At 43.9% G+C, this 26,998-nt stretch overlaps 1 protein-coding gene across 1 annotated transcript in view; it reads left to right on the plus strand.

Annotated features, from left to right (window-relative positions):
* The window catches only part of plxna3 (plexin A3), a 113,828-nt gene that overhangs the window by 4,779 nt on the left and 82,051 nt on the right, over positions 1 to 26,998 (plus strand). Inside the window, exons 2-3 of the mRNA XM_018752967.2 lie at positions 4,430 to 5,717; positions 7,840 to 8,022. Coding sequence (XP_018608483.1) covers positions 4,524 to 5,717; positions 7,840 to 8,022 — 1,377 coding nt within the window. The 5' untranslated portion in view covers positions 4,430 to 4,523. The remainder of the gene's footprint in view (positions 1 to 4,429; positions 5,718 to 7,839; positions 8,023 to 26,998) is intronic.

Raw genomic sequence — 26,998 nt, forward strand, 5'->3', positions numbered from 1 at the left:
TGTCACTCCGAGACTTGGGCTTTTTGTGTTAATTTTCGCCTATGCTTAAAGTTTAAAAAGTGTACATATAGATATATTCCTTGCACAGTCCTTCTGAATATCCCAGTTACACATTTTTGAGGATTCACATTCAGAATATTTAAATTTAATGACATTTTCTAAAATGTCTTGCAGAGCGAAAACGTGTTTCCGCCCTGAGCCGTTAGTTGGCAGTAAAACGCATTTAAACAGAATAGGAGTGTGCTGCTCTTGCTGCTGCCTTGGTTCAGCTCACTTCTGGGGTTTTTAGAGCTTGTTTCGTGTTGTACCTGTTTACGGTCTAATACTGTCATTTAATTGGAGTTTGTGAAGGCAATGATTTCTTGCCTTTTAAAATTAGTTGCAAAGTATCTCAAAGTTGGTAAGTGTTTTTGGATTTGCGAACAATCCAAGTTGCAAAACAGCCTTCCTGGAGTCAGTCTGTTATCGGTGGGATATCTGAATTACCCTAAGCACTCAGAACTTTAGTAATACTAATTTCCTGGAAATAGTTTAAGTCCATAAAGAGCACATTTGAAGTTACTAAGGCATTTAGTGAAGAGAGAGTATTTATGTATTAGCCCATTACTTAAAGAAGGGGTACAGGGAGACTTTTTTTTTTAAAGGGTTCTTTTTGCATTTTATACTTGCTTTTCATGAAAATAATGTTTCAGTAGAAACAAATAGCTTTTTGAGGTTAATGGTCATTTGGAATTAAAGGTGAAGGATAAGTAGGGTTTAGACATGGGACAGGGGAGGGTGGGTTACTGTGAAAACAGTGGCTGCCATGTGTGTGCGTGGTCGAGTGTCTCTGCGTACAAAATTTATCTTGATCTTGCACAGAGAACTGGGCTTTTTTTCCTCCCCTCCCCTAACCAAGCGCTCTTGACCCTCATTACAGGAATGGTGCGGAGAGGACAGCACTTTCGATGCTTTGATGAGCCGAAATTTTAACGGCGACAGATGTTATTCAATGGATGCAGTGTGACATGGCACCCACGGTGCATCGGTCCCCTTTGCACAGGCCGACCCTGGCCCTCCCCGTAGATAAGGAAGGCCAAATATGGGGTTGACTTCCATCCCACAAGCACATACCACCTTCCTTTGTGTGCGGTAGCCAGTTGCAGTATGAAAGCACTGACGCGGAGATTGCCGTCCACATCCATGTAATTGACGCCACTTGTTTAGCATCGCTACTAATGGTCGTTACAAGGGGTAGGGGTCCACTGGGCTTGTTCTGGAGAAGCGCAGGACTTTGGCTGACCAGAGCTCTTTCCTGTACCTTAGCATCCAATGAGGGTTTAAACCAAGAGGTCAGTCGCAGTTCGCCGGCCCTGTGTGTATGAGCTGGGCTCGGTCAGCGGTTGCATGTATAATGCTCCATAGGCAGTGTGTGGGGTGAGGGGGTCCCAATGGAGCGTTTGTTAAAAAATAAATAAATAAGAAATGATGCTTTGCTGTATTAAAAGGTCATATGATGTCAAGTTTAAAATAAAAGCCTTAAACTTCTGTTTATATTTAGGGGGTGTCTTTAGTGGTGGTGGTCTGCTTGGAAATGAGATGTTTTATGTGGTTGCTATAGCATGGTACTTATTTGCGTCATTGACCTGTGGATTAGGTCTTTGCTGTTTCTGTATTTGGGTGGCAGAATGTGAATTAGTGGAGTAAACTAAGTTTTTGGGAAAGACACGTGTGTTTGACATAAAGGGGGGGTAACGTATCCGCTTAATTACAAAGTAATGGTTTCAACTTGTCTTAACCCTAAAAGGCAGTGGTAAATCTAAAGAAACACATGTGTAACTACAGTAAAGAATTGAAAAGTACCCTAGTGAGGCAAGCATGTAATTATTAAAACCAAGTCTTATTTCCATCTCCTGTCTGTGTTGTTTGAGAAGTTAATCACTGAACATAATAGCTATCTGAGCAGTTGGACCTGGGTTCGAGAGTCCAGGTTTCAGAGCTGTGCTCAGCCACTGTTTTCACAGGCAGGGGATCCTGTTCCACCGCTTACTAATGAAATCATTGTGACTGCAACTCAGTAGCGTCTTCCACGAGTCGGGAGCATATTACAATACTGCATTGTATTAAAACGGGCAATTCATTTGCTTCTAACATACAATGCAAAGACAGAAAGCTGGATTTATGTTGGATTTCTGGGAAAAGAAATATTTTTTGGTTTCAAATTCAGATGTTTTCATACGGCTGCTGTACAGCGTAACTGGGTCTTGCAACAATTAACGAAAAATAAAATCTAAAGACTAAAAAAAAAAAAGTTGGAATAGAATTGAAGTGTCATTTCTTTGTATATATTTCTATTGAAGCGACTTTGATAATACTGGTGTCTATGTTTCCAAAAGCATGTTGTACCTTGGCGTTCACGAGGTGCAGATTAATTAAATCCTGCTTTTTCTTGACAGCAAGTAGTTTTCAGTGCAAAAAAATCCCTCCAGTGTCTGATTAAAAACAAATCATACAGTTGAAAGAATTAAGACTTAATTAAAAGTAGTTTTTATAGCATAGCCTTCCTTTTGAATGGCAGGGGACATACGTGGCATCAAAAAAAAATAAAACTAATAATTTCCGTTCTATTTTTAATGGTGCTCTTTGGGATGTGGATGTGTGAAATGATGTCAATACTTACGGTGGCAGTTTGGTGGCGACTTAAGAACGGCCTCAAAGGCGGAGTAGTTAACGTTCTCTCTGAGCAAAAAAAAAAAAAACATGCAGTTCCATATCAGGTGGAGTGCAGAAACGCAAATTGCAGAGTTCCTGAATGAGGTCCTTTGGAATTTAATGTGGCCATTTGAGAACTGCTATATTAAGAATTGAGAAAACCAGAACTTAAAAACAATATTTAATTCAAGACATGGCCTGAACCGAAAAAGGCACACAGTGGAAAAAGTCCATTTTAGGCTCTATCCTCAAATCCTCTCCGGTCCCGATTTTTGTTCAACTTTCCACGCCTAGATGAAGATCTTTACTGTACTTACCATTGTTACAGCCAGGTCAATACGATGTCAGACTGAAAAATGGTGAGCACTGAACCAAATCATGACCTCATCATATTTTCTTTTTCTGAACTGGAGCCAAAGAGTGAACTAAACCAATGACAGTAATGACAGCAGGGACGCTGCACATCTGCCAAATGCACTGTGTTAAGGTAGTTTTTCTTTTAAACAAATGACAAAATATTAATCAGGTTGCATTTTCAACTGTTCTTCTTATCACGCTTTGTTCTACAGAGTAAATATTATGCTGTCTGTCCCTGTACCCTTTTATGACATTCTGGGATCTAATCTAGTAGCTTGAGCCAAAGAGAAATGAAATCTGTAGTTAAAAAAAACACAGGATGGTTAGGTCTATGAATTGATTGTGCCTTTCTAGTGTAAAAAGTACAGACGGTGTACCAAAAAATGCCCTGAAGGAGGCATCCTTTGTGTAAGTATTGTAAATAGGAATTTGAGATGGAAGGGAGAAAAAGAAAAAGTTGGCGTTACTGTCCTAAATCGGAGCAGTAATTGGAGGCTTGTGGGTTTCATATCGAATGCTATCTGCGCTGTTCAAACATCACTGGCGGAGCTGTCCTCGCTCGTGACCCGTTGAGGGTACGCAGTAGATAGGCATGTGCCCGCACATTTGGTTTTAATGAAAGGAAGAGAAATAGCCAGGCAACACAGCTCTGCCTTTAAATAATCAAATTCATTGCGTATATGTAAGAGGCGCCCGTTACGTTGAGACGCAAGAGGTGGGCATCTCTGCTGAATGCGTAGAGGCCCCCCTTCCTGGATGGCCACCCCAGCGGCGACATGCCCAGAGAAGGTCTTTGAGGGCTTCTTTCATTCATGGCTCAGCCGCGTTTGATCCACTGAGTGCTCGCACTAAAAACCCCAAGCTGCAAATATACGAGAGGCCCGAGAACCCGTCGCTCTCGCCATCGCCACTTTGCTGAGCTCTATGTTGACTCCTTCGGTTTCTCACAGTGCCGCTGTCTAATTAACAAATGCGCTCTGGATTAGTGTTAGTGCTGGCTATAAAGGTTTATTAGCGATCCATTGAGTGAGGGGAGCTGGTGTGACAAGCCTTGGCACGGTCGGCGGCTGCCTGATCAATACAGCCTTTGGTTAATCCATCCCTCTCCCGCCATCCTCACCCATGCATGCCCACCTGTGTCCAGCTCCGCCCAAGTGACCACGCCGACTCATCAATGCTCCTCTTTTCTAACAGACTGCTGACAGGTGGACTTAATGGGGGGAGGTTTAGTGTGGGGAAAGTGCTTAAAAAAATCAGGCGCGACGTTTTTCTGCCATGCGTTGAAGTGTTCGTAATTTAAGACTGCTGAGTGTTTTTTAGAAAGTGATTGTTGCCACCTGCACAGCTCTGTTCTTAATTACCATGTCTTTTCTCTTTTCAGAAATGGCCCACTGAAACTCAGAGGGGAGGAAATCGTACAATAAGCTCTCAGGAGGAGCACTGTGTCACCCCTCACACAAAGAAAATCTTTCATCATGACATCCTGGTGGCTGGTATTGGTGTTCGCTCTCCTGCAGGCCGGTCGCAACGGAGCCTTCCCCATGGGGTCCACCGAGGCGCCACCCGAGACGGGCAGCTTCCGGGTCACGGACACCAGTCTGACTCATCTAACCGTGCACCGGAAAACCGGAGAGGTCTTTGTGGGTGCGGTGAACCGTATCTACAAACTTTCGGCCAACCTGACAGAGCTGCGCTCGCACATGACCGGCCCTGTAGAGGATAACTCCAAATGCTACCCCCCACCGAGCGTGCGGGCCTGCACCCACAAGCTCGAATCCTCTGACAATGTCAACAAGTTGCTCTTGGTGGACTATGCCGGTAACCGCCTGGTGGCCTGCGGGAGCATCTGGCAGGGTGTGTGTCAGTTCTTGCGGCTGGAGGACCTCTTCAAACTGGGGGAACCGCACCATCGCAAGGAGCACTACCTCTCTGGGGCCAAGGAGGCTGACGGCATGGCGGGAGTAGTGGTGGGAGAGGAAGACACGACTGGGACGGAGGGCAAGAAGAAGAAGAAAGGAGGCAGCCGGCTGTTCATAGGGGCTGCCATTGATGGAAAGTCCGAATATTTTCCAACCTTGTCCAGCCGTAAGCTGGTGGCGGATGAGGAGAGCGTCAATATGTTCAGCTTGGTTTACCAGGATGAGTTTGTGTCCTCCCAGATCAAAATCCCGTCAGACACCCTCTCTCTGTACCCAGCATTTGACATATACTATGTGTACGGGTTCTCCAGTCGCACATACATCTACTTCTTGACCCTGCAGCTAGATACACAGCTCACCCAGATGGACGCCACCGGGGAGAAATTCTTCACCTCCAAGATTGTGCGCATGTGTGCTGATGATACAGAGTTCTACTCCTATGTGGAGTTCCCCCTGGGCTGCACCAAAGATGGCGTGGAGTACCGGCTGGTTCAGGCTGCATACAAGCACCGGCCAGGGAAGCTGTTGGCTCAAGCCCTGGGCTTGTCGGAGGAGGATGATGTCCTCTTTGTGGTCTTCTCTCAGGGCCAGAAAAACCGGGCCAACCCACCCCGTGAGACAGTGCTGTGCCTCTTCACCTTGCGTCAGGTCAACTTGGCCATGAGGGAGAGGATCAAGTCTTGCTACCGTGGTGAAGGCAAGCTGTCTCTGCCATGGCTGCTCAACAAAGAGCTGCTCTGCATCAACACTGTAAGTCCCTTGTCTCTACCAATTGCATCTGGTCCATTCTCTTGCCAAGAGTCTCCAACCTTGGCTTCAAAAAGTCCCCTTTCTGCTGAATTTACACATTTTGCACATGCATCTTTCATTCATACATTTATGGAAGTGTTTAAGCCTCATTCTGTGCAAGTATTTGCAATGAATTATAGAATCCGGAGCACAGTGAATCATCTGAATAGCCATTTAGATATTAGAAACCTGTCCATTAATTGAGTAAATGGTCTATTGATGTTATTATAAATAAGCTCTTTGAGCAGTTGATAATTTAGTCCGAAATTCTTATCGTAAATATGTATGTACTTTGGTTTGGTATAGTGTGTATTTTTGTCATCCTTTTAGTTGACAGATGCAACTTCTCATTTTTAGATCTATTAAAAAGCGTCTACTATTTTTGAGGAAGGGGGGAAAAAACATGAGAGGATGCTGCACGGAAATGTTTAAAGATGTTTTGGTTATTTTGTGGAACAATGGAAGTAGGTTCATAAGAAATTTCAGTACAGCTGCCAGATCACTTTTGTGCAATATAAGAACTTGGATATAGATATCATTTTGAAAAATGAGATTCTCTTTGTGCTCATTATTTTATGAGCCTTGTTAAACCCCTCAAAGTGAAAATGTTCAGAAAGAAGTAACTGCTGCCATGTTTGAGAATGCTTTGAACTAGTCAAAAAGAACTAACTCGGGCAACAGCATCTTATAAGGGACACTAATATAAGTTGAAATTAGGTTATTGGCTCCATACCGTTGAAAGTGATTTTCACATAGGTGAAATTTTTAATTTACCACATAAAAATAGCGAGTTTTAGTGTTTCGAGGCTACTCATTAATTTTACAAAGAGTGTTAACCATGGATTTCTACCATAAATTTTAGATGTTACTGTCCTTATCCTCCTGAAAATTAACCCAGAAATTTTTTTTCTTTTTGTAGGCAAAGCTGAAAAGCACATAACTTCTACTAGTTTAAACTGGCTGCGTGTAATTTTGTCAAATGCATCCTGTGCAAGTTCTCTCCCTGTAATTTAAAAAATGGTGTTGCCGATCAGTCAATGGATCTATGGAGCACTTCCAGGACATACTTTGTATACAATAACTGGTTTAGAAACGCTACAGTTTCCGGGGCACTCTGCGTAATCGTTTTCAAAGCTTGCATCAGGGGGAGAAGAGGCAGCAGGAGCCGCGACTGTGCCGAGGAAGGGAGGTGGCTCTGCTGGGAGAGTCGCGGCTCCTTGTGGCGAATGCAAATGTGCACTTGACTTCTCCAGGCTCCACTGACATTATTAGCCCTTCCTTTGTGCACAGCAATAGCCCTTGACCACATAATGAGACTGTACGTGCCAGACTGCAGCTCACGCTTCGTCTAAAGCATTTATCCCTCATAAGCATTCAAGAACGAAGACCTTTCCTCCTCGGGCCCGTCCTCCCGTCGGTGGAGATCACCACCCGGACACACAAAAAAAACAAACCTTTTCGAGACCGGGATTCAATTTTAAAAGAATGCATTGAATTAACATTCCAGTGCCTAATGTTAATATGTTTAGGGTCCGTCTATTTGGAAGAAAAGTGGGGTAACTGAATAAGTCTAAATCGTTGTCTCGTTTCACCTACGGGGGAAGAAAAGAGAATCATGAAACTGTTTGTATATGGGTGCGATGGGTACAGACGTATTTGTATTAACCCCGTGTGGCACACCGTGCTCCTGCTACCTGTTGGCAGGAGACGTTCGTATTCGAGTTTTATCCGGTTTACCCTGCCCTTCCTGAATTTCCATTTACCTCATTTGGTGGATTCCCCCCTTATATCAAGGAGCCTACACGTGGGGAGGAATTGTTCGTTGGTAAATTGCCTCTGCTCAAGAGAATATAAATATATATTTACTTATGCTCAACACCAAATTAATGAGGGTAGCTTATTAGTCATCTTCACGTATCTGCGATTACCCTTCATTTGAACGTCTGTGTAGTGCATGTGCTTGTTTACAAGTAGACTGATTACTGTCACTGATATTTCAATGCTAATCATATCATGGAATAATGGGAACAATGAGGGTAACTGGATATTTACAAGGGGCCCTTCCTGCTGTCTTTCTTTTCAGCCCAAGCAAATTGGCGACGATTTCTGTGGGCTGGTGCTAAACCAGCCTCTAGGGGGGCTGCGGGTCATCGAAGGGACACCCCTTTTTGACGAGCGCATGGACGGCATGGCCTCGGTGGCGGCATACACCTACGGGGACCACTCGGTGGTGTTTGTGGGGACTCGCAGCGGACACCTCAAGAAGGTAAGGGGAGCAGTGCCATGTGTCAACCTGCTCTCGAGTTCTGCTGCTGCGTGACGCCTGTTTGCTGGTGTGCGAGAGTCCTGTGTGTGGTGACTTTGAATGTTTACGTTGTCGTGGTCTAATGCCCCCCCCCCCCCCCCCCCCCCCCATGAAGTTTGTAACTTCAGAAAAAAGAGACTACTCTCCTTGGCTGGTTTCAACAACCCTAGTATATGCCCTTACAGTGAAGTTTGCCCCCCATGAAAAATAAACAGCCTCTTATCTCATGATTTCATGCCCACTATTGAATAGTTTGAGGTCAGATGTGAGAATGAGTTGAAACCAAATAGTGTTTATTTTTTTTTTTTACATCTGAAATGAAGGCAATCGATGATATCCATTCTTCCCTTTTCGTATTTGGTAAATACGGACTCTTAAGTATGTTTCGCCATAACCTTTGTGACCTGTGTGGGCAGCTGATCCTCTGCCTCCATCATTAGGATTCAGTCAGAACTGTGGGGAGCTGACACAATGCCACAATCGCTGCTCGAGCACTGAAATGGAGGAGAAACAGCGCCGAATGAGTCACAGCGAGAGGCCGACTCGTCTTAGCATGGCGAATATATTCACCTTCTGATGTTTTTCTCTCTTCCTTAACACCAATGGAGGGTTTAAAAAAAAAAACCCATCCAGTATGCTGGGCGAGTTTTACAGTTCCTCCACCCCCTGTGTCTGGTTCCCTCAGCCTTTTGCCGAGGATCTGCAACGTACGCCGCTCTTTGTTTCAACTCAGCATCTAATTGACTGGCTTAGCTGTTGGTGAAATACTGTCATTTGACAAATCTTGACATTGCTTAATTCTTTGCAAAATATTTAATGCGCAATGAGGGGGGGAGACAAAAGCAGACTTTATAAAGGCCTCATACAAGTGATGAATACGTTTAATCAAATATTTTAATTCTTACTTGCATAAGTGTTAGCAACATGGTGGTGCGGAGTAGTGCTGCCGTCTCTCAGCTCTGGGTAGTATGAGAGAATGCGTTCGATCCCCACCAGGCTGTGTGGAGTTAGCATGGGTTTCTTCCAGGTTCTCTGTTTTCTCAAACAGTCCAAAGACATACAGTTCCGGTGGACTGATGGCTATAAATTGCCCATAGTGTGTGTGTGTGTGTGTGTGTGTGTGTGTGTGTGTGTGTGTGTGTGTGTGTGTGTGTGTGTGGCTACCCAGCAATGGACCAATGTCCTGTCTGCGATTTGCCCCCTTCATCCTTGCGCCCACTGCCTCCAGCATACACTCCAGACCCTGACAAGCATCGGTTATTGAAAATGTTAAGACCTGTAGAGAACTTTGAAGATGTACTGTAATTATCAAGGTTCTACAATAACTTTACCAGTTCTGTTGGGGCACGTAAATTAACAAAATCAAGCTGAGAGGGTGTGTTAGCATCTTTCTTTTAACCCAATGTAGTCTTTTCTTTCACAGCTTTTAATAGATGTGACATTTACATGAGCAATGTTGTAACAGCTCCGTCAAGTCTAATTGATTAACTGGTTGGCTGCAGCAAAAGCCAGCATTCCCAGCGGGTCCTCGGGACCAGGACTGAGAAATCCTAGACTGTTGCATAAAATGCACTTAAATATATCTTTCAGTTAAATGTCAAGTTGCTCAGTACATCTCCCAAGACAATACAAAAGACATTCTTTGCTGGAGAATTAAAATGTAGCATATTTCTTTTTTGATAAAATTGGAATGTCTCATCTAAGGACTTTGCGATTTAGGACCTCAAAATCACCGCTGCTCCGTGGCCTCTTGGAATGATCTTCCCGAGATCCATCTGGTCTTTGCCTTCACTGAGTGAAATTCCCAGCCGACTGCTGTCCTTCAGCGATCTTTTCACTGTGTTTCTAATACTTTTGAGGGAAAGTGAAGTAATGAAGACATAGCTGTGCATATTGTAAACCAATGGACATGGACAAATGGAAATGAAGAATGATAGCAGTGGGATTTAGACCAGTAAGACAGTGTCGCTCTTCTGATTGCTCTCACATTGAAATGCCCAGTGAATTGCATGCAGGTCACTTTTTTTTTTTTCGGTCTACTTATGAGCAGCGCTGTCCACAAAACCATATGGCACTAATAAAGACACTGAAGTAACTTCCTCAAATATTGTATCGGAAGAAAAACACTCCTTGACTCTCGGTCTTTCCCCTTGTGACTACTGGTGTTCGGAGCAATAACAGTGTTCTAGCAGGCTAGTCTGTGAAAACAGCCGAGAGACAAAGAATCACATTCTTTTTGGATGCGTCTACTCAGTCATGAGTTTCCATGCTTAAGGGAATCCAAAACCCTCAAAACTGAGAGCTAAAGTATGAATGATAAACAGCCCTTTAATTAGAGCTTGGTCTCTATCAAGTCTTTCGGTGTAATGCTTGCTCACTTCTCCCTTTGAGTGGTATTGTGCAGGAATTCCAGATTTTCGTCAAATGGGTTTCTAAAAGCTTCTCTTCGGCTGAACTCGTTGCATTGAATTCTTGAGGAAGGGTTTAAGTTGCTCTGTAAAAGTACAGTGGCTTTTACTATTTATTACATCATTAATGCATGTTTTTTGCTGCTTCTGCTAAAGAGGCAACCTTTCCAGGTCAGTCAGTGTAAATATGTTAACCTGTTTTAAAATGCTTTTGAGTCCTGTGGAAATGCAACAGCTGGATGCAAGTTGGTTTGCCTTAAAGTGATGTATTGTGGCGTGCAGCATCCTGGGTTTGGGTGGGGCAAAGAAGGACACGGAGGCAGTGTTCATCTTGAACGTTTAATTGAACAGCAGCGCACGGGGAAAAAAATGCTCTTTGTTCAAGGACCCCGTTTCCTCCAGGCAGGACCTACACCTCCAGCCAGCCTTCCCAGCTTGCTTAGCACCTCCAGGCTTTCTCTCAACACATGGGCAAACAGTCACCCCATCATTTCCCCCAGAAGTGCCCCCAGTGGTTGTACACCTACATTCCATATTTTTCCCATAATGCAACTATTTACACCAACCTCATCTTCCCGCCTAATCACAGTAACGTGGGTCTTTAGTGTTTTTCTGAAAACATTTGAAACCGTAATGTGCCAGTTGCTGGAGAAATATTTATTGCAAATACTTATTTGCTGCTAAAATCAGGGTAATGTTTCTCACCTTTGGAAAGCAGCACTTGATGCTGAGTTATCAGTCACCGTGACTGAATGAAACATTCTTTCATCATGACTGACAGGAAAGGTAAACACAAACGCATCATTTTAAAGAAATGAATTAACAGATGTATCTGTGCTGAGAATCGCTGCTTTATATTCCATTAATTTAAAGTGCAAGTAAAGGGGCCCGAACTCACCTACACCCTGGTGTCCTGAGTCTAAGTTCACAGGGAATGCGGTAAATTGGCGACGGGATATAAAGCCGCTCAGTGCGGAAACAGTGCAGGAAGCTGATTTGGCTCTTCTGCCATGTATAGTAATAAAATTAATTGAATAAAAATAAAATATGCTAGAGTCCTACACGGTTGCCAGTCGCATCCACAGCAAGGCAGTAAAATAAGTTGCATATGCTTTCCAGGCATAGGTTAAGTTGGAAAGCAAACATTGAGTGCCATAAATTCTGCATCACAGATGCCGTTATCTGAAGGAACTTGTCTGGCTTACAACTTTAACCATACTTCGTGATGAATATTTACTGAAGCAGTCCTGGTTAAGTGCTTACACTTAAACACAACAGCAAGGGCTTTAGCCCACGTTTCAGCAGTGGGACTGACAAATTCCTCATCTCGTCTCCAACTGGGATCTTCTTGTACAAGGAGCAGCGAGAGATCTTCTGTAAGGAAGAAGTGAGATCTGAAGAGCCGTAAATTCAGGACGTCGCACAAGGCTTTATTTCTGAGCAGCCGGCCGTTGTTGGAGCAGCCAGTGGCTTGATAACGTCGCACATTTTCTGTCACTTCTGTCCTTTTGTCCAGAAGGCATCTGTCTTTATTTGCCTAGTGTTGATTAGTCTCTACTTTACAATCCACTTTTAAGATGAACTTAATACCTCCGAGGGTATTGTGTTATATCTCCGGTCTTTTACGAGAAATGCTGAAGATTGTCCAGGGACCCTTAATATGTGTGTGCTTGTAAACTGAGCTGTAAAGTCTGGAACTCCTGGTCTAACTCATTTTCAGGATCTTACACTTGGTGCACACCTTACAGTAGCATTGGAAAGCTTGAGTAAGTTATCAGCTGAATGAAGAAATTATAATTGCATTAGTTTGCAAGCAAGTACTTGCAAGGAAGAGATTCCTTGCTGTAGTTGAGGAGCCTGGGCCAAACGGTTCTTTAAAGTGCCTTAATCTCCTCCCTTATCGGCTTGTTTGTTTTGGCAAAAGAAGAAAACTGGAGTGCTGGCTTTTTAGCGCAGTACGGAAATCACCCACGAACCCCTCGCGCTTCCTGTCTCGGGTTGCCAGCGATCAGCTCTCCGGCCGGGTTACTATGGCATCTGCAGGAGGGAGGAACCGTGCCCCCATGTTCGGCTGAAACTCTGCTGATTCCTTATCTCGTGACACTTCAGCGTTCTCTAAACTCGCCTGAAAGGAATGATGTGGTCACTCATGGAAATTGACTTGTAATGGAGAGTTGCTGTTGGTTTGAGATTAGGAATTTTCGTCCATTGAGTGATGTCATTTACAATGGCATGCAGATGCATTCCTGAGGTCAATGCCGTGAAAGGCACATGCACGCAGAGATGGTAGAATCTCTCAGAATTGGGGAAAAGTCTTTCTGCTCTATGAATTATGAAAACGCTGGTAAGAGGCTGTCTCTCCACTCTTGCGGATGGGACCAAGGTGGGCGTGCCAACTTGCGCTCTTCATCCTCTCAATGTCGGACACAACCGCGTGTCTTTTAGGTTCTCTTTGGCGACCCAGTAAGATTCCTCGTGAATCACTACAAATAGACCTTTGGGTCATGACATTGTGCCAGGAAGGATCATTAAACAAATGAGGAACGTGATTCATAAGTCCTGAGCGACGTGTATCTCAGCAGAGGTCGGGGAGCCATCGTAGGCAGACCTGCTGTAATGGCAGCGTGGTGGTACTGTGCTGTCGGACGCCGAGTCCTGTGGGATTCGCACTACCCACCCCACCTCACCCGCTCCCCGTGACATCATCCCACTGCTGCTTGCACTCAAGGCCTGAATGACATCATCCCAGCTCAAAGAGAGCTGGTGAAGGAGCCATTGGCGCCATAATATCAATGAAGGGGGGCAGCGGCAAGTGTTTAAATCAGCAGAGGCACAGAAGGGTGGAGCATACAATGAGCAGGGTTTTATTCTATTCCCCACAATACTCCCCGGTTGTTGACTTCATTTATATTTGCTTAGGTGACGCCTCTATTGAGAGAGGCTTTACTCACAATTAGTTGTTTATATAACTAAATATTTACTGAAGTGATTCAAGCAAAATGCTTCGATTAGCAGTACAATGGCAGCTTTCTCCATAAAATCTGAAACTGCAAAATTCCAAGCACGGTTCCTTAAATCATTCTCCCGCGCCGTGCCCTCTTTATGAACCTGCTGCATGTGGGTATGTTTCGGCAAACATTATGGAGGTAGCCGACTCGACGCAAACGGTTTCCTCATGCACGTTGTACATTACCGACCCGCGTCTCATTGGTGCGCTGGGAACGTAAGATTACAGCAGCGGCTCTATTAAGGTAGGGAGTTGCAATACAAACACAACATGTATGAGGCAGAATTCTCGCCTAGTGCTGCGGACACCGGGCCCTGAATTACATTACATCTGGAAGAGCCGAACGTCTGTGTGTCAGAGTGTAGTGAGTCAGCAACAGGCGGTGTGACGCTAATCTCACGTTTGGGAAATGAATCCACAGTTGCCAGGCTTCTTTTTTTTTTTTTTTTTCTTTTTTTTTGGATGGAGTGTACTGCACCAGAAGCAAGGCTCACGCCGGAGAAGGCTGCCCGGCTTCGTTCCCCTCCGAGCGCCTCGTAACCTCGCCTCCATCTAGCGCTGAGCCGTTCTGCAATGCCGTACCGCAATGTGCGAACGCGCTGAACCTGCAAGACATCTTTAATCGAAATTCCTGTTTTTCTAGCAACGAACCGTATCTCATATTCTTATTTTGACCTCAAACTGAACTGCTCATTTGTTTCTTTTTGCATATCCTGTAGCGCCACAGAAGAAATGAGTGTGTTGTTGTAGAGAATGCCAGAAATCCCTCTGCAGCGACTGACATGCTCGCTGTTTTCAGTGTGGAATTAAAGCATTTTTAAGATTCAGAAACGATTGCTCTCTTGGTGGTAATGTTGGTAACTAGTTATGCAGCGTAGATCAGGTCTGAGAAAGGCAATCGTTTGGCCAAAAAAAGCTTCTTAATGTTTAATGCTTTTTGTTATATTGTGTTATTGATCTATTACTGTATTGATGCTGTAACAACCCATGTTACTGATGCTTAGGCAGGAAGATTTTATTGTACACAATTGTATTGTGGGTAACTTGTAAATAGAGGGTTCAACCACTAGGGCAATTTATGGGGATAGTAATGGGATGACTGTGTTTGCCAGCATGTTGATGAAGAGCGTGGGGGCGCTAAGCAGACTGGGGAGGCTGGCTAGAAGTGCAGGTCCTGGAGGAAACGGGGTTCTTGGACCAAGAGCATCATTCCCTGTGTGCTGGTGTTCATTAAAATGCTCAAGATGAACGCTGCTTGTGTGTCCTTCTTCGCTCCATCCAAGCCCACGGTGCTGTGCGCCACAATACTTAATACTTAAGGGCCAAGTCTATGTATTTTGTACATCGTCACATTAGATGTTCAAGTATAGACCATTTGAGACCTGAGAGTGCATTCCAGGCAGTGCTGCAGGAGCAAAGGTAAGATCCCCAACCCCATCCCGCGGTGCCCGTTTCTACGGGACGGAGCATCTTTTTTTTTTTTTTTTTTTTTTTTTTTTTTAATTACCTTAGGAAGTGACTCGATGCATGTTGTCATGAACGGCAGATAAGTCAAAGGCCGAGAAACCGCTCGGTCATTACTGACTTCATACTTCTACTGAGACAGCTGGTCCTGTAGGGCACAAATAATTCTGTGCACTTTTGGTATCTCATGGCTCGCAATCGGCGCTCAACAAATGGAAACCGAAAGGAGACCGTTAATGGGAAATGTGCCAGGCATCGAGCGAGGACATTTTATTTTAGGTTAAATGGACACAGCGGAAGCCAGGCCTGGGGGAGGGAGGTCAGGTGCAGACTCTACCAGGCGTGCCTGTATCTGTGTTCGATATTACCTGCACGACATTTGGGATTGAATGGGACTCAAATTGAAACTGGAGCTAATTCGGCGGTGTAAATCAGCCCGTGGAGACAGGGAGTGATTTACGGCCCAGTCCAGCCCGCTGCACGTTTGATCATAAGGAAATCTGTTTGTCGTAAATTCCCTGTCTCCAAACAAGGCTGTGGCCCCCTGCGTCTGGAGAACAATCCCCACCCGTATCGGTACCAATTCTGTAGGCTTTTTTTTTTTCTTTTTTTTTTTTGTTTTATTTAAAAACTTCACTTTCTCATTCTCCTTTGCCAGAGATTGCTAAAGCATTACACATTTAAATGTTCACAGCTTATATATAGATGAAGAAGGGTGAGTAATGAATATTCTAGGTATCACTACACACAAGCTCCATTGGTGATGTTAAATGACAATATACTCAGTAAAAAGCAAATAAATGTGGAAAACCTTGTTGGTTACATGGTGCAGCGTAGTATACGTATACCCATAGTGCAACTCCTACATCTCTGTGGGCCGTAAGTGAGCCGCTTCCATTTGACAGCAGCACAGTCACAGCAATGAGGTTCAACAGCATGGATTCAGGGGGGCTTGGGTGAATGGGTTCCAGAGGTGCACCCTTTCCTATCCCCCCCAACACCACATCTGCTGACAGCATCTTTGATTGAGAGGTGCTGCTGCCAGTGTTATAGGGTGTGGACGGGGGCTCCTTTAATCAGTCTCAAAGTGCTACCAGACCAGAATATGGCAACAGATCTCAAAAGCATGTAGGTTGCTTACAAATCTGCTTCTCTACTGATGGTTTAAGTCGTGTTCCACCACTCCCCTGCCACCGTAGCCGATGCCTTTATTTTTTGTGAAAGCCAAGCGATGGATACCTGTGAGGCAGGTTATTGCCGGCCGTTCGGCCACCTCTGACAAATGCAATTTTTTTTTTTTTTTCTCCCCCCTCTCCCAAGTAAGATCTCGGCATCAAAACTAATCACTTTACCTTGCCGGCCTCGCTGTCGCACAGGTACAAGCTAATGAACACAAGCGGTTATGTGTGTTTTCAAGGTTGTGCTGTAGGATTAAGGCTTGTTGTTCTGACACCCCCGCCTCAACCCACCACCCCCAGCCTCCTGGGGCTGCTTTCCTGCGAGTGTTTCCTTTCATAATTTAATGGTAGCCTGCATAACTTCATTTAAGGTCGAGGTGGCTGCAATCGTAAATGCACTTAAACACCTGTCCCCGATCTCCACCGGAGAGGCTCAGGGCGCGGTGGATGGAAGGGCCAGGCCTTGGAGCTGTGCTATATTTAAGCTTTTTATTCGTGCGATACAAGCTCCCAGGTCTGGCCAGAGTGCCTTTCCACAGATTTCTTTTTAAAATTTTGACAACGTTACGCTTCTCTTGTCTGCCGTGTCTGTCAACCCCGCGGAGGGGAGGAATTTGTGAGACACATTTTATTATTCAGCACCGATCTCTTGCCATCTCTCAATTTCTGCAGACGTTAACCTCTGTGCTAAGGCTAACCTTGAGTGGGTACTCGGGAAATGAGCTACCCGTTTTACCTTTTCTCCCTTAAATCAGTCCACAAAAACAACCCTTTTTATGTGTTTATCATGGCCAAGAATTGCCATGGGTCCCATATAGGGAGGTATTTAAATGAGACAATTAAATACAAAACTGGAATAGGGCTTAGTCTGAATGCAGTCACCAACCTTGTACAGGATCCCCCCCCCCCCCCCCACAAAGTTGCTTGCATATTCTTGAAACTACAGCTGCGAACGGTTATTTTTGTTTTTATTTGCAATATTTGGCACATTCAACTTGATTTGCAGGTGATATGCCAAAATGTCATTTATCGTTGACTACGGGCGGCGATACGTGCGGCAGGCTCGCCAAAAGCACCGCAGCTTCTGAGAAACTCGTGTTCCGTTTAGGGTCTTGAAATAATACACATGAACGTAATTTGCATTTGTGTGTGACCTCAGGTGAGCTGGCACTGCTGCAACCACTAGCCGAACACAATTAACGGCAGTTAAAAATAAAATCTTTCCAGCCAGGAAACGGAGGGCTGTGCACTCCGGACACCCCTTAACCTTTCTTGCACTATGCAGGCTGATCATTATAACTGTAATTTTCGGCGTTCGTATACTCGAGAGCCATATTCACATTCAGATGATAATGTTCACCCCTGGTCACCATTTACTTTCCGTTTCTGAAGAATTAGAGCGATGTAAGGGCTCTTAAATTCTGACTTTGCACCACTTTTGCCATTAAGGTTTGCACGGGGAGGTTGGGGTCCCATGGAGCCAAGAGGCCGGTGTCGGTTTAGGGACAGGCTTTAATGGAACAGCCGCTGTTTCATTAGATTGTACCTCATCCATTTTTTAAAAAACGCACAATGAAATATTCAGCTGGGTTTCTGTGTTAAAGTGCCCATTAAAAAGGACTCCATGGTTCTCAATGAGGCTCCTGTGATCGCACATTAAACCGCATAACGAAATGTTAATTTCGGAAGGAAGACATGTGCAGTATTGGCCCTAGTGTTCCTCTTAAATCTCACTCATTGGCCAAATTATACGGCTCTCTGAATTACACATTTTTAATCACTGCTATTACCATTGCATGCAGGTCTCCATATTTACTAGCTTAAAGTCATCAGCCAGACACTCAAATCCCACTTCTTTTGGGGAGATGATAGCCTATATCCTGCTTAATTTGGGCAGAGATCCCATTAAAAAAAACCTTACATAACCACCTAAGTAAAAATATGCACTTGGTGCAGCTGACTGTGTATCATTTACTTTTTGACTCTTTTCAGAAGCTCTAAAATGGCCTGAATACTTCACTTTGCATTTCTGATCAAACCCTTCACTTCCAAAGAAAGTGGAGCTGCTTTATCTGAGATGACTTGCAGAAAATCAGAAGATATCAAGCAAAAGTGTCTCACAAAGCAGAATACACAGATCCAGACTGTCAGGGCGATGAATAAGACCACAAGTGAGATTTTGGAGGGAGAATAAAAAAAAAAAATAAGAAAAATAAATTGAAATTTTGCATTAAAAACAGTGTGGGGCCGTGAGGGGAGGATGGGTTTGAGCTGACCGGGAGATGTAAGGTTGCGTGAGGTCAGCAGAGAGCAGAGGGATGCCGGTGCTGGTCAGAGGAAGGTGCGCTCAGGTTTGACTACAGGAGTCTACACTGTCCGGTGTAGTTTTATAGAAGGGAGTGGTCACTTGCACAGAATCGCAGGACCTGCTAGACTCTATAATTTTGGAAGTCCTACAGAATGCCCTATATGCTTTTGGACTGCACACTGGATGTTGTCTGCTGCAACTATGTGTATTATGAGCAAAATATTTATTAAAAAAAAAAAAAAAAAGTTGTGCAGCTGATAAATAAGCCTAGTTATTTTTGATACCCTCATGAACAATGGGTGAACAAATTGTGGATAACCATCTTAGGCATGTAAAGGCAAAAATTACTGGTTAAAGTGAAGTTGAACATGTTATGAGCATCACTCTTCTTTGATATAGGGTCTTTAAGAAATCCATGGTATTTGCATTATTTTGGATACTGTAGCCTGTTAATTTGTAGTGGTGCATTTCAAAAGTTGGTTTAATTCATATGCAGCTTTTTTAGCCACACATGGACACAAGAATTCACTTTATTCAGTGGGTGTGACTCTTACCATCTTGTTCATAATCCCTTCAACTCCTACAATGTCACCACAGCATGTTCTCATTGAAGCTGCATTTAGTCCACATTCAACGTCTGCATTCCTTCAATATTGCGTTCTAAATAATAACGGGAGCAAAAATCTCAATATCGAGTTTAACCAAGTGTTAAAACGGTGTTTTGCTGAAAAATATGTAGTTTTATTTTGGTGGATGACTTCATAGGAGACTTAAAGGAAGAGCTTTTGGTGACGGCTCTTGTCTGAGTCAGTTGGGAGATGGAAGGGGCTGCATCTGAAATTCTCCTCCAAATGTAGCCTTCATCACATGGGCTGATAGGGCATTAATTATGTAATAAAAGCAGGATAACAATGGCGACTTCTTTCTCTGACCTGCACGTGTTTTCTGCCGAAGTCTGTGCCTGCAGAGCCGGGACTCTTCAGACAAAGAGAGAGTGGAGTAAAAGGAGGGTATATTGCTGTTTTGACTGGATTGACTTAAGCTAAAACTGCACGCATCTCCTCATTATATATTTGCATCTAAGCCCCTCTGAGGAAAATCCTATAGGGCTCATTTTTCCGAGGCGCTGAGAGATCAAACAGAATGCCGTGTGCAGTCCTGTCATTACTTAAAGACGGTGTATTGTGCTGGATGTGCGGTAGACAACTGAGGTTTTTTTTTTTCTTTTTTTTTTTTTTTAAAAAAACTGTTTAATATGCGGGTTTGGAAACATTGAAGTGTATATCCCTAGGGATGTATTCATTTTTTATGATTTTTTTTTTTTGCCTATATGTAGAGTTTGTACTCAAGTAAATACATGCATCTGCAAATCCTCAGTGTGTTTGAAAGGGAACCATCACAAAGACCCCTTTGAATGAAGGATATTGGTGTAGAGGCCCTAATCCAGATGCAAACTGTATTTGGGCTTTTTTGAAAAGGTTCCATTTGGTGAATGACATCTTTCCATTGCATCCGTTTCTTCTCCAAAGCAGTGGTATTAGTTATAACTGTGGCATGTGACAATATGTAAAAAGGGGATGTGTATTAATGGGTTTCAAAAGCACAACTGGTTTTATTGGCAAGACCAAGATCGTAAGTGGATTATTAGTCATTTTTCACTGTGTACTAATTGAATGTTTTTGCTGGCCTTTGAGGACAGCCTTTTTGATGGCCAATCTAACATACCAACAATAGGAGGAAATGCGCAGTGAATATTTATGGGCGGATATGGCTTGTCAAAGGTAATTTACTCTGGTTAACTCAGGGGACTGAGTGAGAACTGCAGTGAAACACCAAAGGAGACAGATGGTGGAGAGGCCTGTCACTTGACCAGAGTGCAGCTCACATAGACATCTCTCACCCTGCAATGCTAAATGACCATGGAGCCTCTTCCTTTCGGAACATTAATTACAGTTTTGATTCAGAGCTCAAAAAGACACTAGAGGGGTCTGGATAAGTTTAAACACTTACTGCTACCATGCGTCAGTCAAGTCCCATGTGTGTCTGTCAAATGTCTTTTCACATCCATGTGAGTATTTAAAATATTGTAATGTGTATCATGATGAGAAATAATCATTTACATTTATTAATTTAACAGCTGCTTTTCTCCAGAGCAACTTGCAGGGTTACTTACATGTATTTACCCATTTATGGCTAATTTTACTGGACTACGATATGTAGTACTGTGTTCTCCGCCCCCCCAGGGTACTACAGTTGGAGGTGGGATTTGAACCTACAACCTTTTTGGTTCAGATGCAGCAACTTTTACTACATTACCAGCTGCCTCTATATCACATACAACATTAAGTTTTAAGCTTATTTTGTGTTGGTAGAGTTCACCTAAATGTATTCTGGCTTAGAGCAAAAGGAGCGTTGCCTCCGTTTTGTGAGCAGTTGCGTACGTCTGTTCAAGAAGCTGTGTTGTTTATTAATTATTGCTGCCAAAATGTAGTTTGAGCACAAATCACTGCTCAAATAGAAGAAAAGGAAGTGTGCCCACTACTGGCACTGTATGGCTGTCCTCCTTTTTGGGGCACAGTCCTTTCGCTGCCCACCTCCATTTAGCTCATCACTCACAGATCGCTGGGTCTGGCCAGAGTCGGGGGTGACTAACTCCCCTTTTCTTAATGTGATATGACTTGAATAGAATTTTGGCGTATATTTTACAGGGTGATCTCCAAAGAGTGAAAGCATAATTTCTTGTTTTTTTACACACTGAGACGGGTACCTGGAAGTAGGTCATTAAGGGGAAAAAAAAAATATATGTATATATATATATATGTGTGTGTGTGAAATATAAAGAGCAATGAGAAAAGGGGGTGTAGGAAGGAGGAGGGGGGTCTTTCTCCAGACTCAATTTGCCCAGTGAAGCGGAAGTAAAAAGGCTCTCAACATTTGTGTGGCTTGCCCAGAAATGGCTTTGTAATTTGATTTATTTATACAGTGTTCTAAGTCCAGCTTTACAAACATGAATAGCCCCCAAAAATGGCTGTTTTCCTTCAATTTTATTTATCTTGTCTATGTCAGGGCCAGGTGTGGAAGATAGTGGGACCGATTAAGTGGACGAAAATCTTCCGATGAAAAAGAAAAATAAATTGCGACCCTCTTAAGTTTAGTTGAGATTTTGAGACTGGTTTTTGTTTGCTTTTTTATTTATTTATTTTTTTAAAAAAAAACAATTTAAATTTTAGGAATGTTTGCGAAGAACATGCGTTCGCACCGAACTTGGTTTCCAAAGCTTGACTTTTTACTTGTTCCTTAGTGATCCGGGTAATGTGTCAGCTCAACAAAAGAGAACCAGAACAAAATTATTTCTGTAGAAATAGCATGTCTGGCAGTCATGAAGACAGAAATCACTGCTCCTTTATCCTCGCTTGCTCTGCACACACACTCGCACGCTCTCACACACACGGATAATAACGATTAAGGAACGAAACTCAAGCTGCGAATTTGTGGCAGAAATCTGTGCTTTCAACAAACTGTCATCCATATGAAAGGGCGAGGGTGAGAAATCTGTGCCTGTCAAGCGATGCCACTGTGATTGCTTTAAGAAAAAGGCCTTTGATACGTTCTCTTCCCCCAATGTGGCTAATTCAACTATTACTCGGCATTGTGCTTGAAGTCACTTGAGAAGTGAAAGGCAGGAAGCACTATTGAAAGGAGAACAAAACAGCAGAAAGACAGAAGAAACAAAGGGCGGTGATGGCACTGTAAACTCACATGCTCTTTGTGGCGCTACCGCAGTAATCGCACGCGCGGCCCTGTGCCAGCGCAGCCTTATTCAGCGCGGCTCGTGTGCCCTGATTAGGCTCGGCCTCGATTCAGTTGACAGCTTCGGCACCCGTCGGACCCCGAAGCATGACTTCGCTCGACGGTCGGTAACGCTTGCAAAGCCGTAATTCGTCCGTGTCTGAAACGCAGCTTGCTGTCGAGCGATTTCAAGGTCGTTGGAGTGTACGGGTGCTGAATAATTGTAATAATCCCAAATTACCTCATTCTTACTGCAGGTCTGCTCCGTACTGCAACAAATCCGTAGGGAAGGTCCAAAGCGGTGAGGTTAATGGAATTCCGTCCGCATAGCCACACTCAGTGGTGCAACTTACTGGGAAATAAATTGTTATATTTGTTGATGGACAATTATTTCCTTTTCCGGGAGATAATGAATTACTCCACCAACCACCCCCCCCCCCCCCCCACACACAAGTCCCATTCAGAGCTGTGTTTAGTATGCTCAGCGACAGCATGAGACGGGTGCCGTCCCCATTGTTTCTCTAGATTGATTTGCAAATGAATCATGGGGTTTTGAATAGAGTTCCTTAATTGCAGTTTACGCAGTAGATTAGAGGCACCCGAGTATCCAGTTCCTCGGTTAGACGCTGGAAGTTTACTCTGCCTCCGCGGTAGAACGCGGTGATGACGGCGATTGCCGCCAAGCTTCACGTTAGGAAGAAGGACATGAGTTGGTGGCGTTGGGCGTTACCTCGAGCGACACTCCTTTAACTCGCTGGTGATGCCGGTACAGTAGTTCTTCCGGGAGACGGCGGGCCTGCTTTTCCACATCCGACGTCGCGGTCGTCTTCTCATTCAGAGTTTTTGTTGCCTGTTAATTACTTTCTCAGGCATTATTTTCCTTATCCGCTGGATTTTCCAGGCCTGCCCGCCCGTCTCTTCTAGCTTGTTATGCTGATTAACACAGCAGAGCGAGCGACGGCGGCTGTCGGCAGCGTGGCGCATCCACAAAAGCACCCTGACCTTATGTCTGCTGGACAGCTTCTGGCACAGGCTCTGTTCCGCCTTTTGCCGTTGTGTTTATCTCTGCTGACCAGACTGACTGTTTGCCTCTGCTGTGGGGGAAAGTGCGGGCTCATCCACCAGTGAGCTGGTGCCACGAGCCCTGAGCTCCGGTGGCGTTGGCCCTCCCCGTGTTTGCACAGCTCTAATCGTGTGTTTGCCCACATGTTTATTGTTAACGTGGCACCACTTCAAAACTGCAGCTTCCAGTTCCATAACCAGCTCATTCTGACCTTGGGCTTTAAGTGCTTGTTAAGTTCCCCCGTAGCTTTCATCCGAGCTCAAAAGAGGCCTTTTCTCATGCTGAGAATGCGGAAAAATGAGCAATCGCCGACGCATACCGTACCTCTTCTTCAGCTGGCGCACCTGAGCGCCGCGGATTTTTCCGGTGTCTGTTGTACAAGAGGAAGGAATGGCGTGGGGCAGCGTCCTCGGAAAAGAAGGCAGCCGTCGCAGAAATGCGAGGACAGGCTGTTGAACTCGAAAGAAAATGGGAAAACTAGCCTTTCGCGATTCAAACCTCCGGGACCCTCTGCGTCTGCAAGCGGTACATCCAGCTGTCACCGGCTGCGGGGTGCGATTGGGAGTGCGATGTCGAGGGCTCGCGCTTACCGGCGGCTCGTAAGAGAAGACGCGCAGTCCGAACCTCTCCGACAGGTGACGGCACGAGGCACAGTTTTCTCCAGCGTGACGAATGATTGTATGTTGCCATGGTTACGAGAATCGCTCAACTGGATGCCATGGGGAAAATGGATGATCTAGGATTTTTGTGTCAGTTGTCACACTGGTTGTCGCTAAAGCTGTGCTTCCCACAAACAGCAATTCTCCCTTATTCCTTGGCCTCATCATTTCTCGCTGGCTTCGGGGTTTAAAGTGCATTTTGTGTGTGTGAGAGAGGCCCTGCGCTGACCCTGAATAATACATACACACATGCTTATGGGAAAACCTCTCTCTCCCGTTCCTCTGATGCTAACAGGCTTAGGGTCCTTGATTGGTCCTTGAATTTTTTCCATATATCCTTATTGTTTTTGGAGATTTTGTACTGGCGGAGTTTTGTTTTTTCGGTTTTTTTCTTTTCTTTTCTTTTCTCTATAGCTAACATGCTGGTGAAGCCCTATTATACACACATTAATGACACTTTGAGGCCTGAGAATGGCACCATGGTTTGGAAAAACTGGTTTTAAAAAAAAAAATCGCCGGTAGCATTTGTGGCATTTAGAAATAGCAGGCTGAAAATGAAAAATGTTGTCGTCCTTCTTACCTTTTTGCCATTAGGTAGACGTAGTAATTTCAGCATTATGTTACTGCTGCTTGGCTCATTTGAGCTGATTGGCAAATAGCCGTTCCTCTTTTCAGCCCCGGTGATGGCAAAAAAAAGGCATAAAATGGCACTGAAGTAGGGCCCTATGAACAGGGAGCAGATGCTTTTTAGCAGAAAAGGAAAATAATATGGGTTTCATTTATTTTATTTTTTTTTTTTTTTTTTTTTTTTTTTTGCTACTGCTGCACATTACTGTTTGGCGGTACAAACACATTCTTCCCCGACACTGGCTGCCTCATCAAAGCCTCCTGCCACTGCCAAAAAGCAGAGTGGTCTGGGCTTCCATACTGTATGTCCTGCACTGATGGCCTGTTGCAAACCTCTCTCTGGCTCTCCATCTCCCTTAGTTTCTCGCTCCTACTTTGTTTAACCCCTCCTTCACTGAAGGGTACCATTGCTGCTGCTGCTGCTGTTGCTGTTTTGTAGGATATGAAGCCCTTACCACTGCCATTTAAGGAACAGAAAGGTTTCAGCATCAAGGCTGTCACACAGAAAAGACTACAGGTGCACATAAATCAATATCATAAAGTGGTAGCCATTACTTACGCCTTACGTTGGTGAAATCCCAAAAGAAGACAACCGCCAACAGTGGTAAATTTGTCATTGTTAGTTAAGTCGGGAATAATTAGATGTATTTCCCCATGGGGAACAGAGAGAAGAGCAGTTTGATGTTGAATTGCTGCTGCTTTTATTGGCTTGCTTGAGTCTATTTTCCACGCTCCGCTCTCAATTTCGCAGGCAAGCATTTGGGGTGGATGTGTTTACGTTGTTGCCAGCATTTTGAAATGTTTACATTATGTAACCTGAAATATGTGTTTTGCACTCACTGAAGACACTCCAGCACTAAGTGGCTCTCTTGTGAGTCCTCCCCAGTGTGCCAGTGTCTTTGCCGTGGTCCCTGAATGCGCTGCACGAGAAGGTAGGACGTCATGAGGCCAGCTCAGCTCTAGCTCTGGCTGGCTCCGGAATCGTGACTCACATGCACTAGGTTCGAGCCTTGCATTGGTGGATTCGACATGAAGACGGAGGTCAGTGTTAATGCCAGTCTTCACATTCCGTTGTATTATCCAGGATGTAGTCAAAACAAACCCCACACTCCCAGTTTGAAAGAGATTGTTTTCAAGGGTACAAAGGTAAGATGATCTCCATGGGCTGTACAGGTGGTCCTGGACTGACGGCGGGGTTCTGTTTTGACAACCTCATCGTAATCCGACATTGTCTTAGGTCGCAAATCCCTTTGTACTGTATTATATAAGCCGTAAGGACACATAAACAATTAACATGCATTTATGCTGTGTTGTATAAAAAGGCTTTGTTCCATTTTTTTCCACTGTTTTCCCACATTAAAATATTAATACAGAATAATATAATTGCAGTACAGAATTATATTTTCATGCTGTGCTATTTTCACTTTTTTCAGCACTGTCAGAATGCTCTTTTTCGCTTGCTGTTTTAAATTAAACTTGAAGGGACTCTCAAAAGTTTGGCAACAATTGTTTTGTTTACAAGACACCCAACGCTGACCGAGACCAAAATAATAACAAATACAAGTGCAGTGCAGCCCGCTGAGGTTATCATACTGCAGATGGAGCAGTCATCGTTAAATGTTACGACCAAACCTCGGTAAATAGTCCGTCGATGGGATGGCCGTCGAAGGTATGAGTTGTCGTCATTCTCGTAAGTGGAGGACTATCCATACTGTCATAAAACAGACTATAGTCCAGGCTTTTCAGGTTCTGAATTAAAATTTAAAAAAAAAAAATCTGTTTAAAGAAAATACATTTTGATCTATGGAGGAACACTTTTTATTGGGTCTTTAGTGGAAAAAAAATTCTGATTTATATTGGTATGCAGTAAACTATGAGCCGCAAGTCGTTCAACACTGTTTGAGCCTTTGGTTTAAAAATAGGTTGGATACTTTTTTTTTTTATAAGCAAAGTCTTTTCATTTGATAACAAATTTCAGAAATAAAGAAGATATGAGTAACACTAAGCAACCAAAACACCGTTTTGTTAACAAAATTGGATTTATACAGCACTAAAACTGCATTATACATGGTTCTTTCGGTTTCTTTTTCACCATTGTATAGTATTGGTACAGAATAACAAGGGGACAGCTAATCATAAGTCTGATGTGCAAAATGAGACTAATTTCTTTCATCATTGATGGTTGACATGGTGAAATGTTGGAATGCATAGAATTCTCATTTGCTAAACATTTACTGTCAATGCAGTGTGTAGAGTCCCAGATTTTATATGTTTAGATTATTGTGAACAGTGGCTGTCATACATTTTTGAAAATGTGTGGTTGTTCATTGTTTTTATGCACTGGAACAGTGAGTTATTGTTTATATGAAGAGAATAAACATCAAAAAGAACAATTTAGTAGAGGATGCTAGAAGAGCCGTATCCAGACGTAGAC

Source organism: Scleropages formosus, chromosome 1 (assembly GCF_900964775.1).
Source record: "Scleropages formosus chromosome 1, fSclFor1.1, whole genome shotgun sequence".
NCBI classification, from domain to species: domain Eukaryota; kingdom Metazoa; phylum Chordata; class Actinopteri; order Osteoglossiformes; family Osteoglossidae; genus Scleropages; species Scleropages formosus.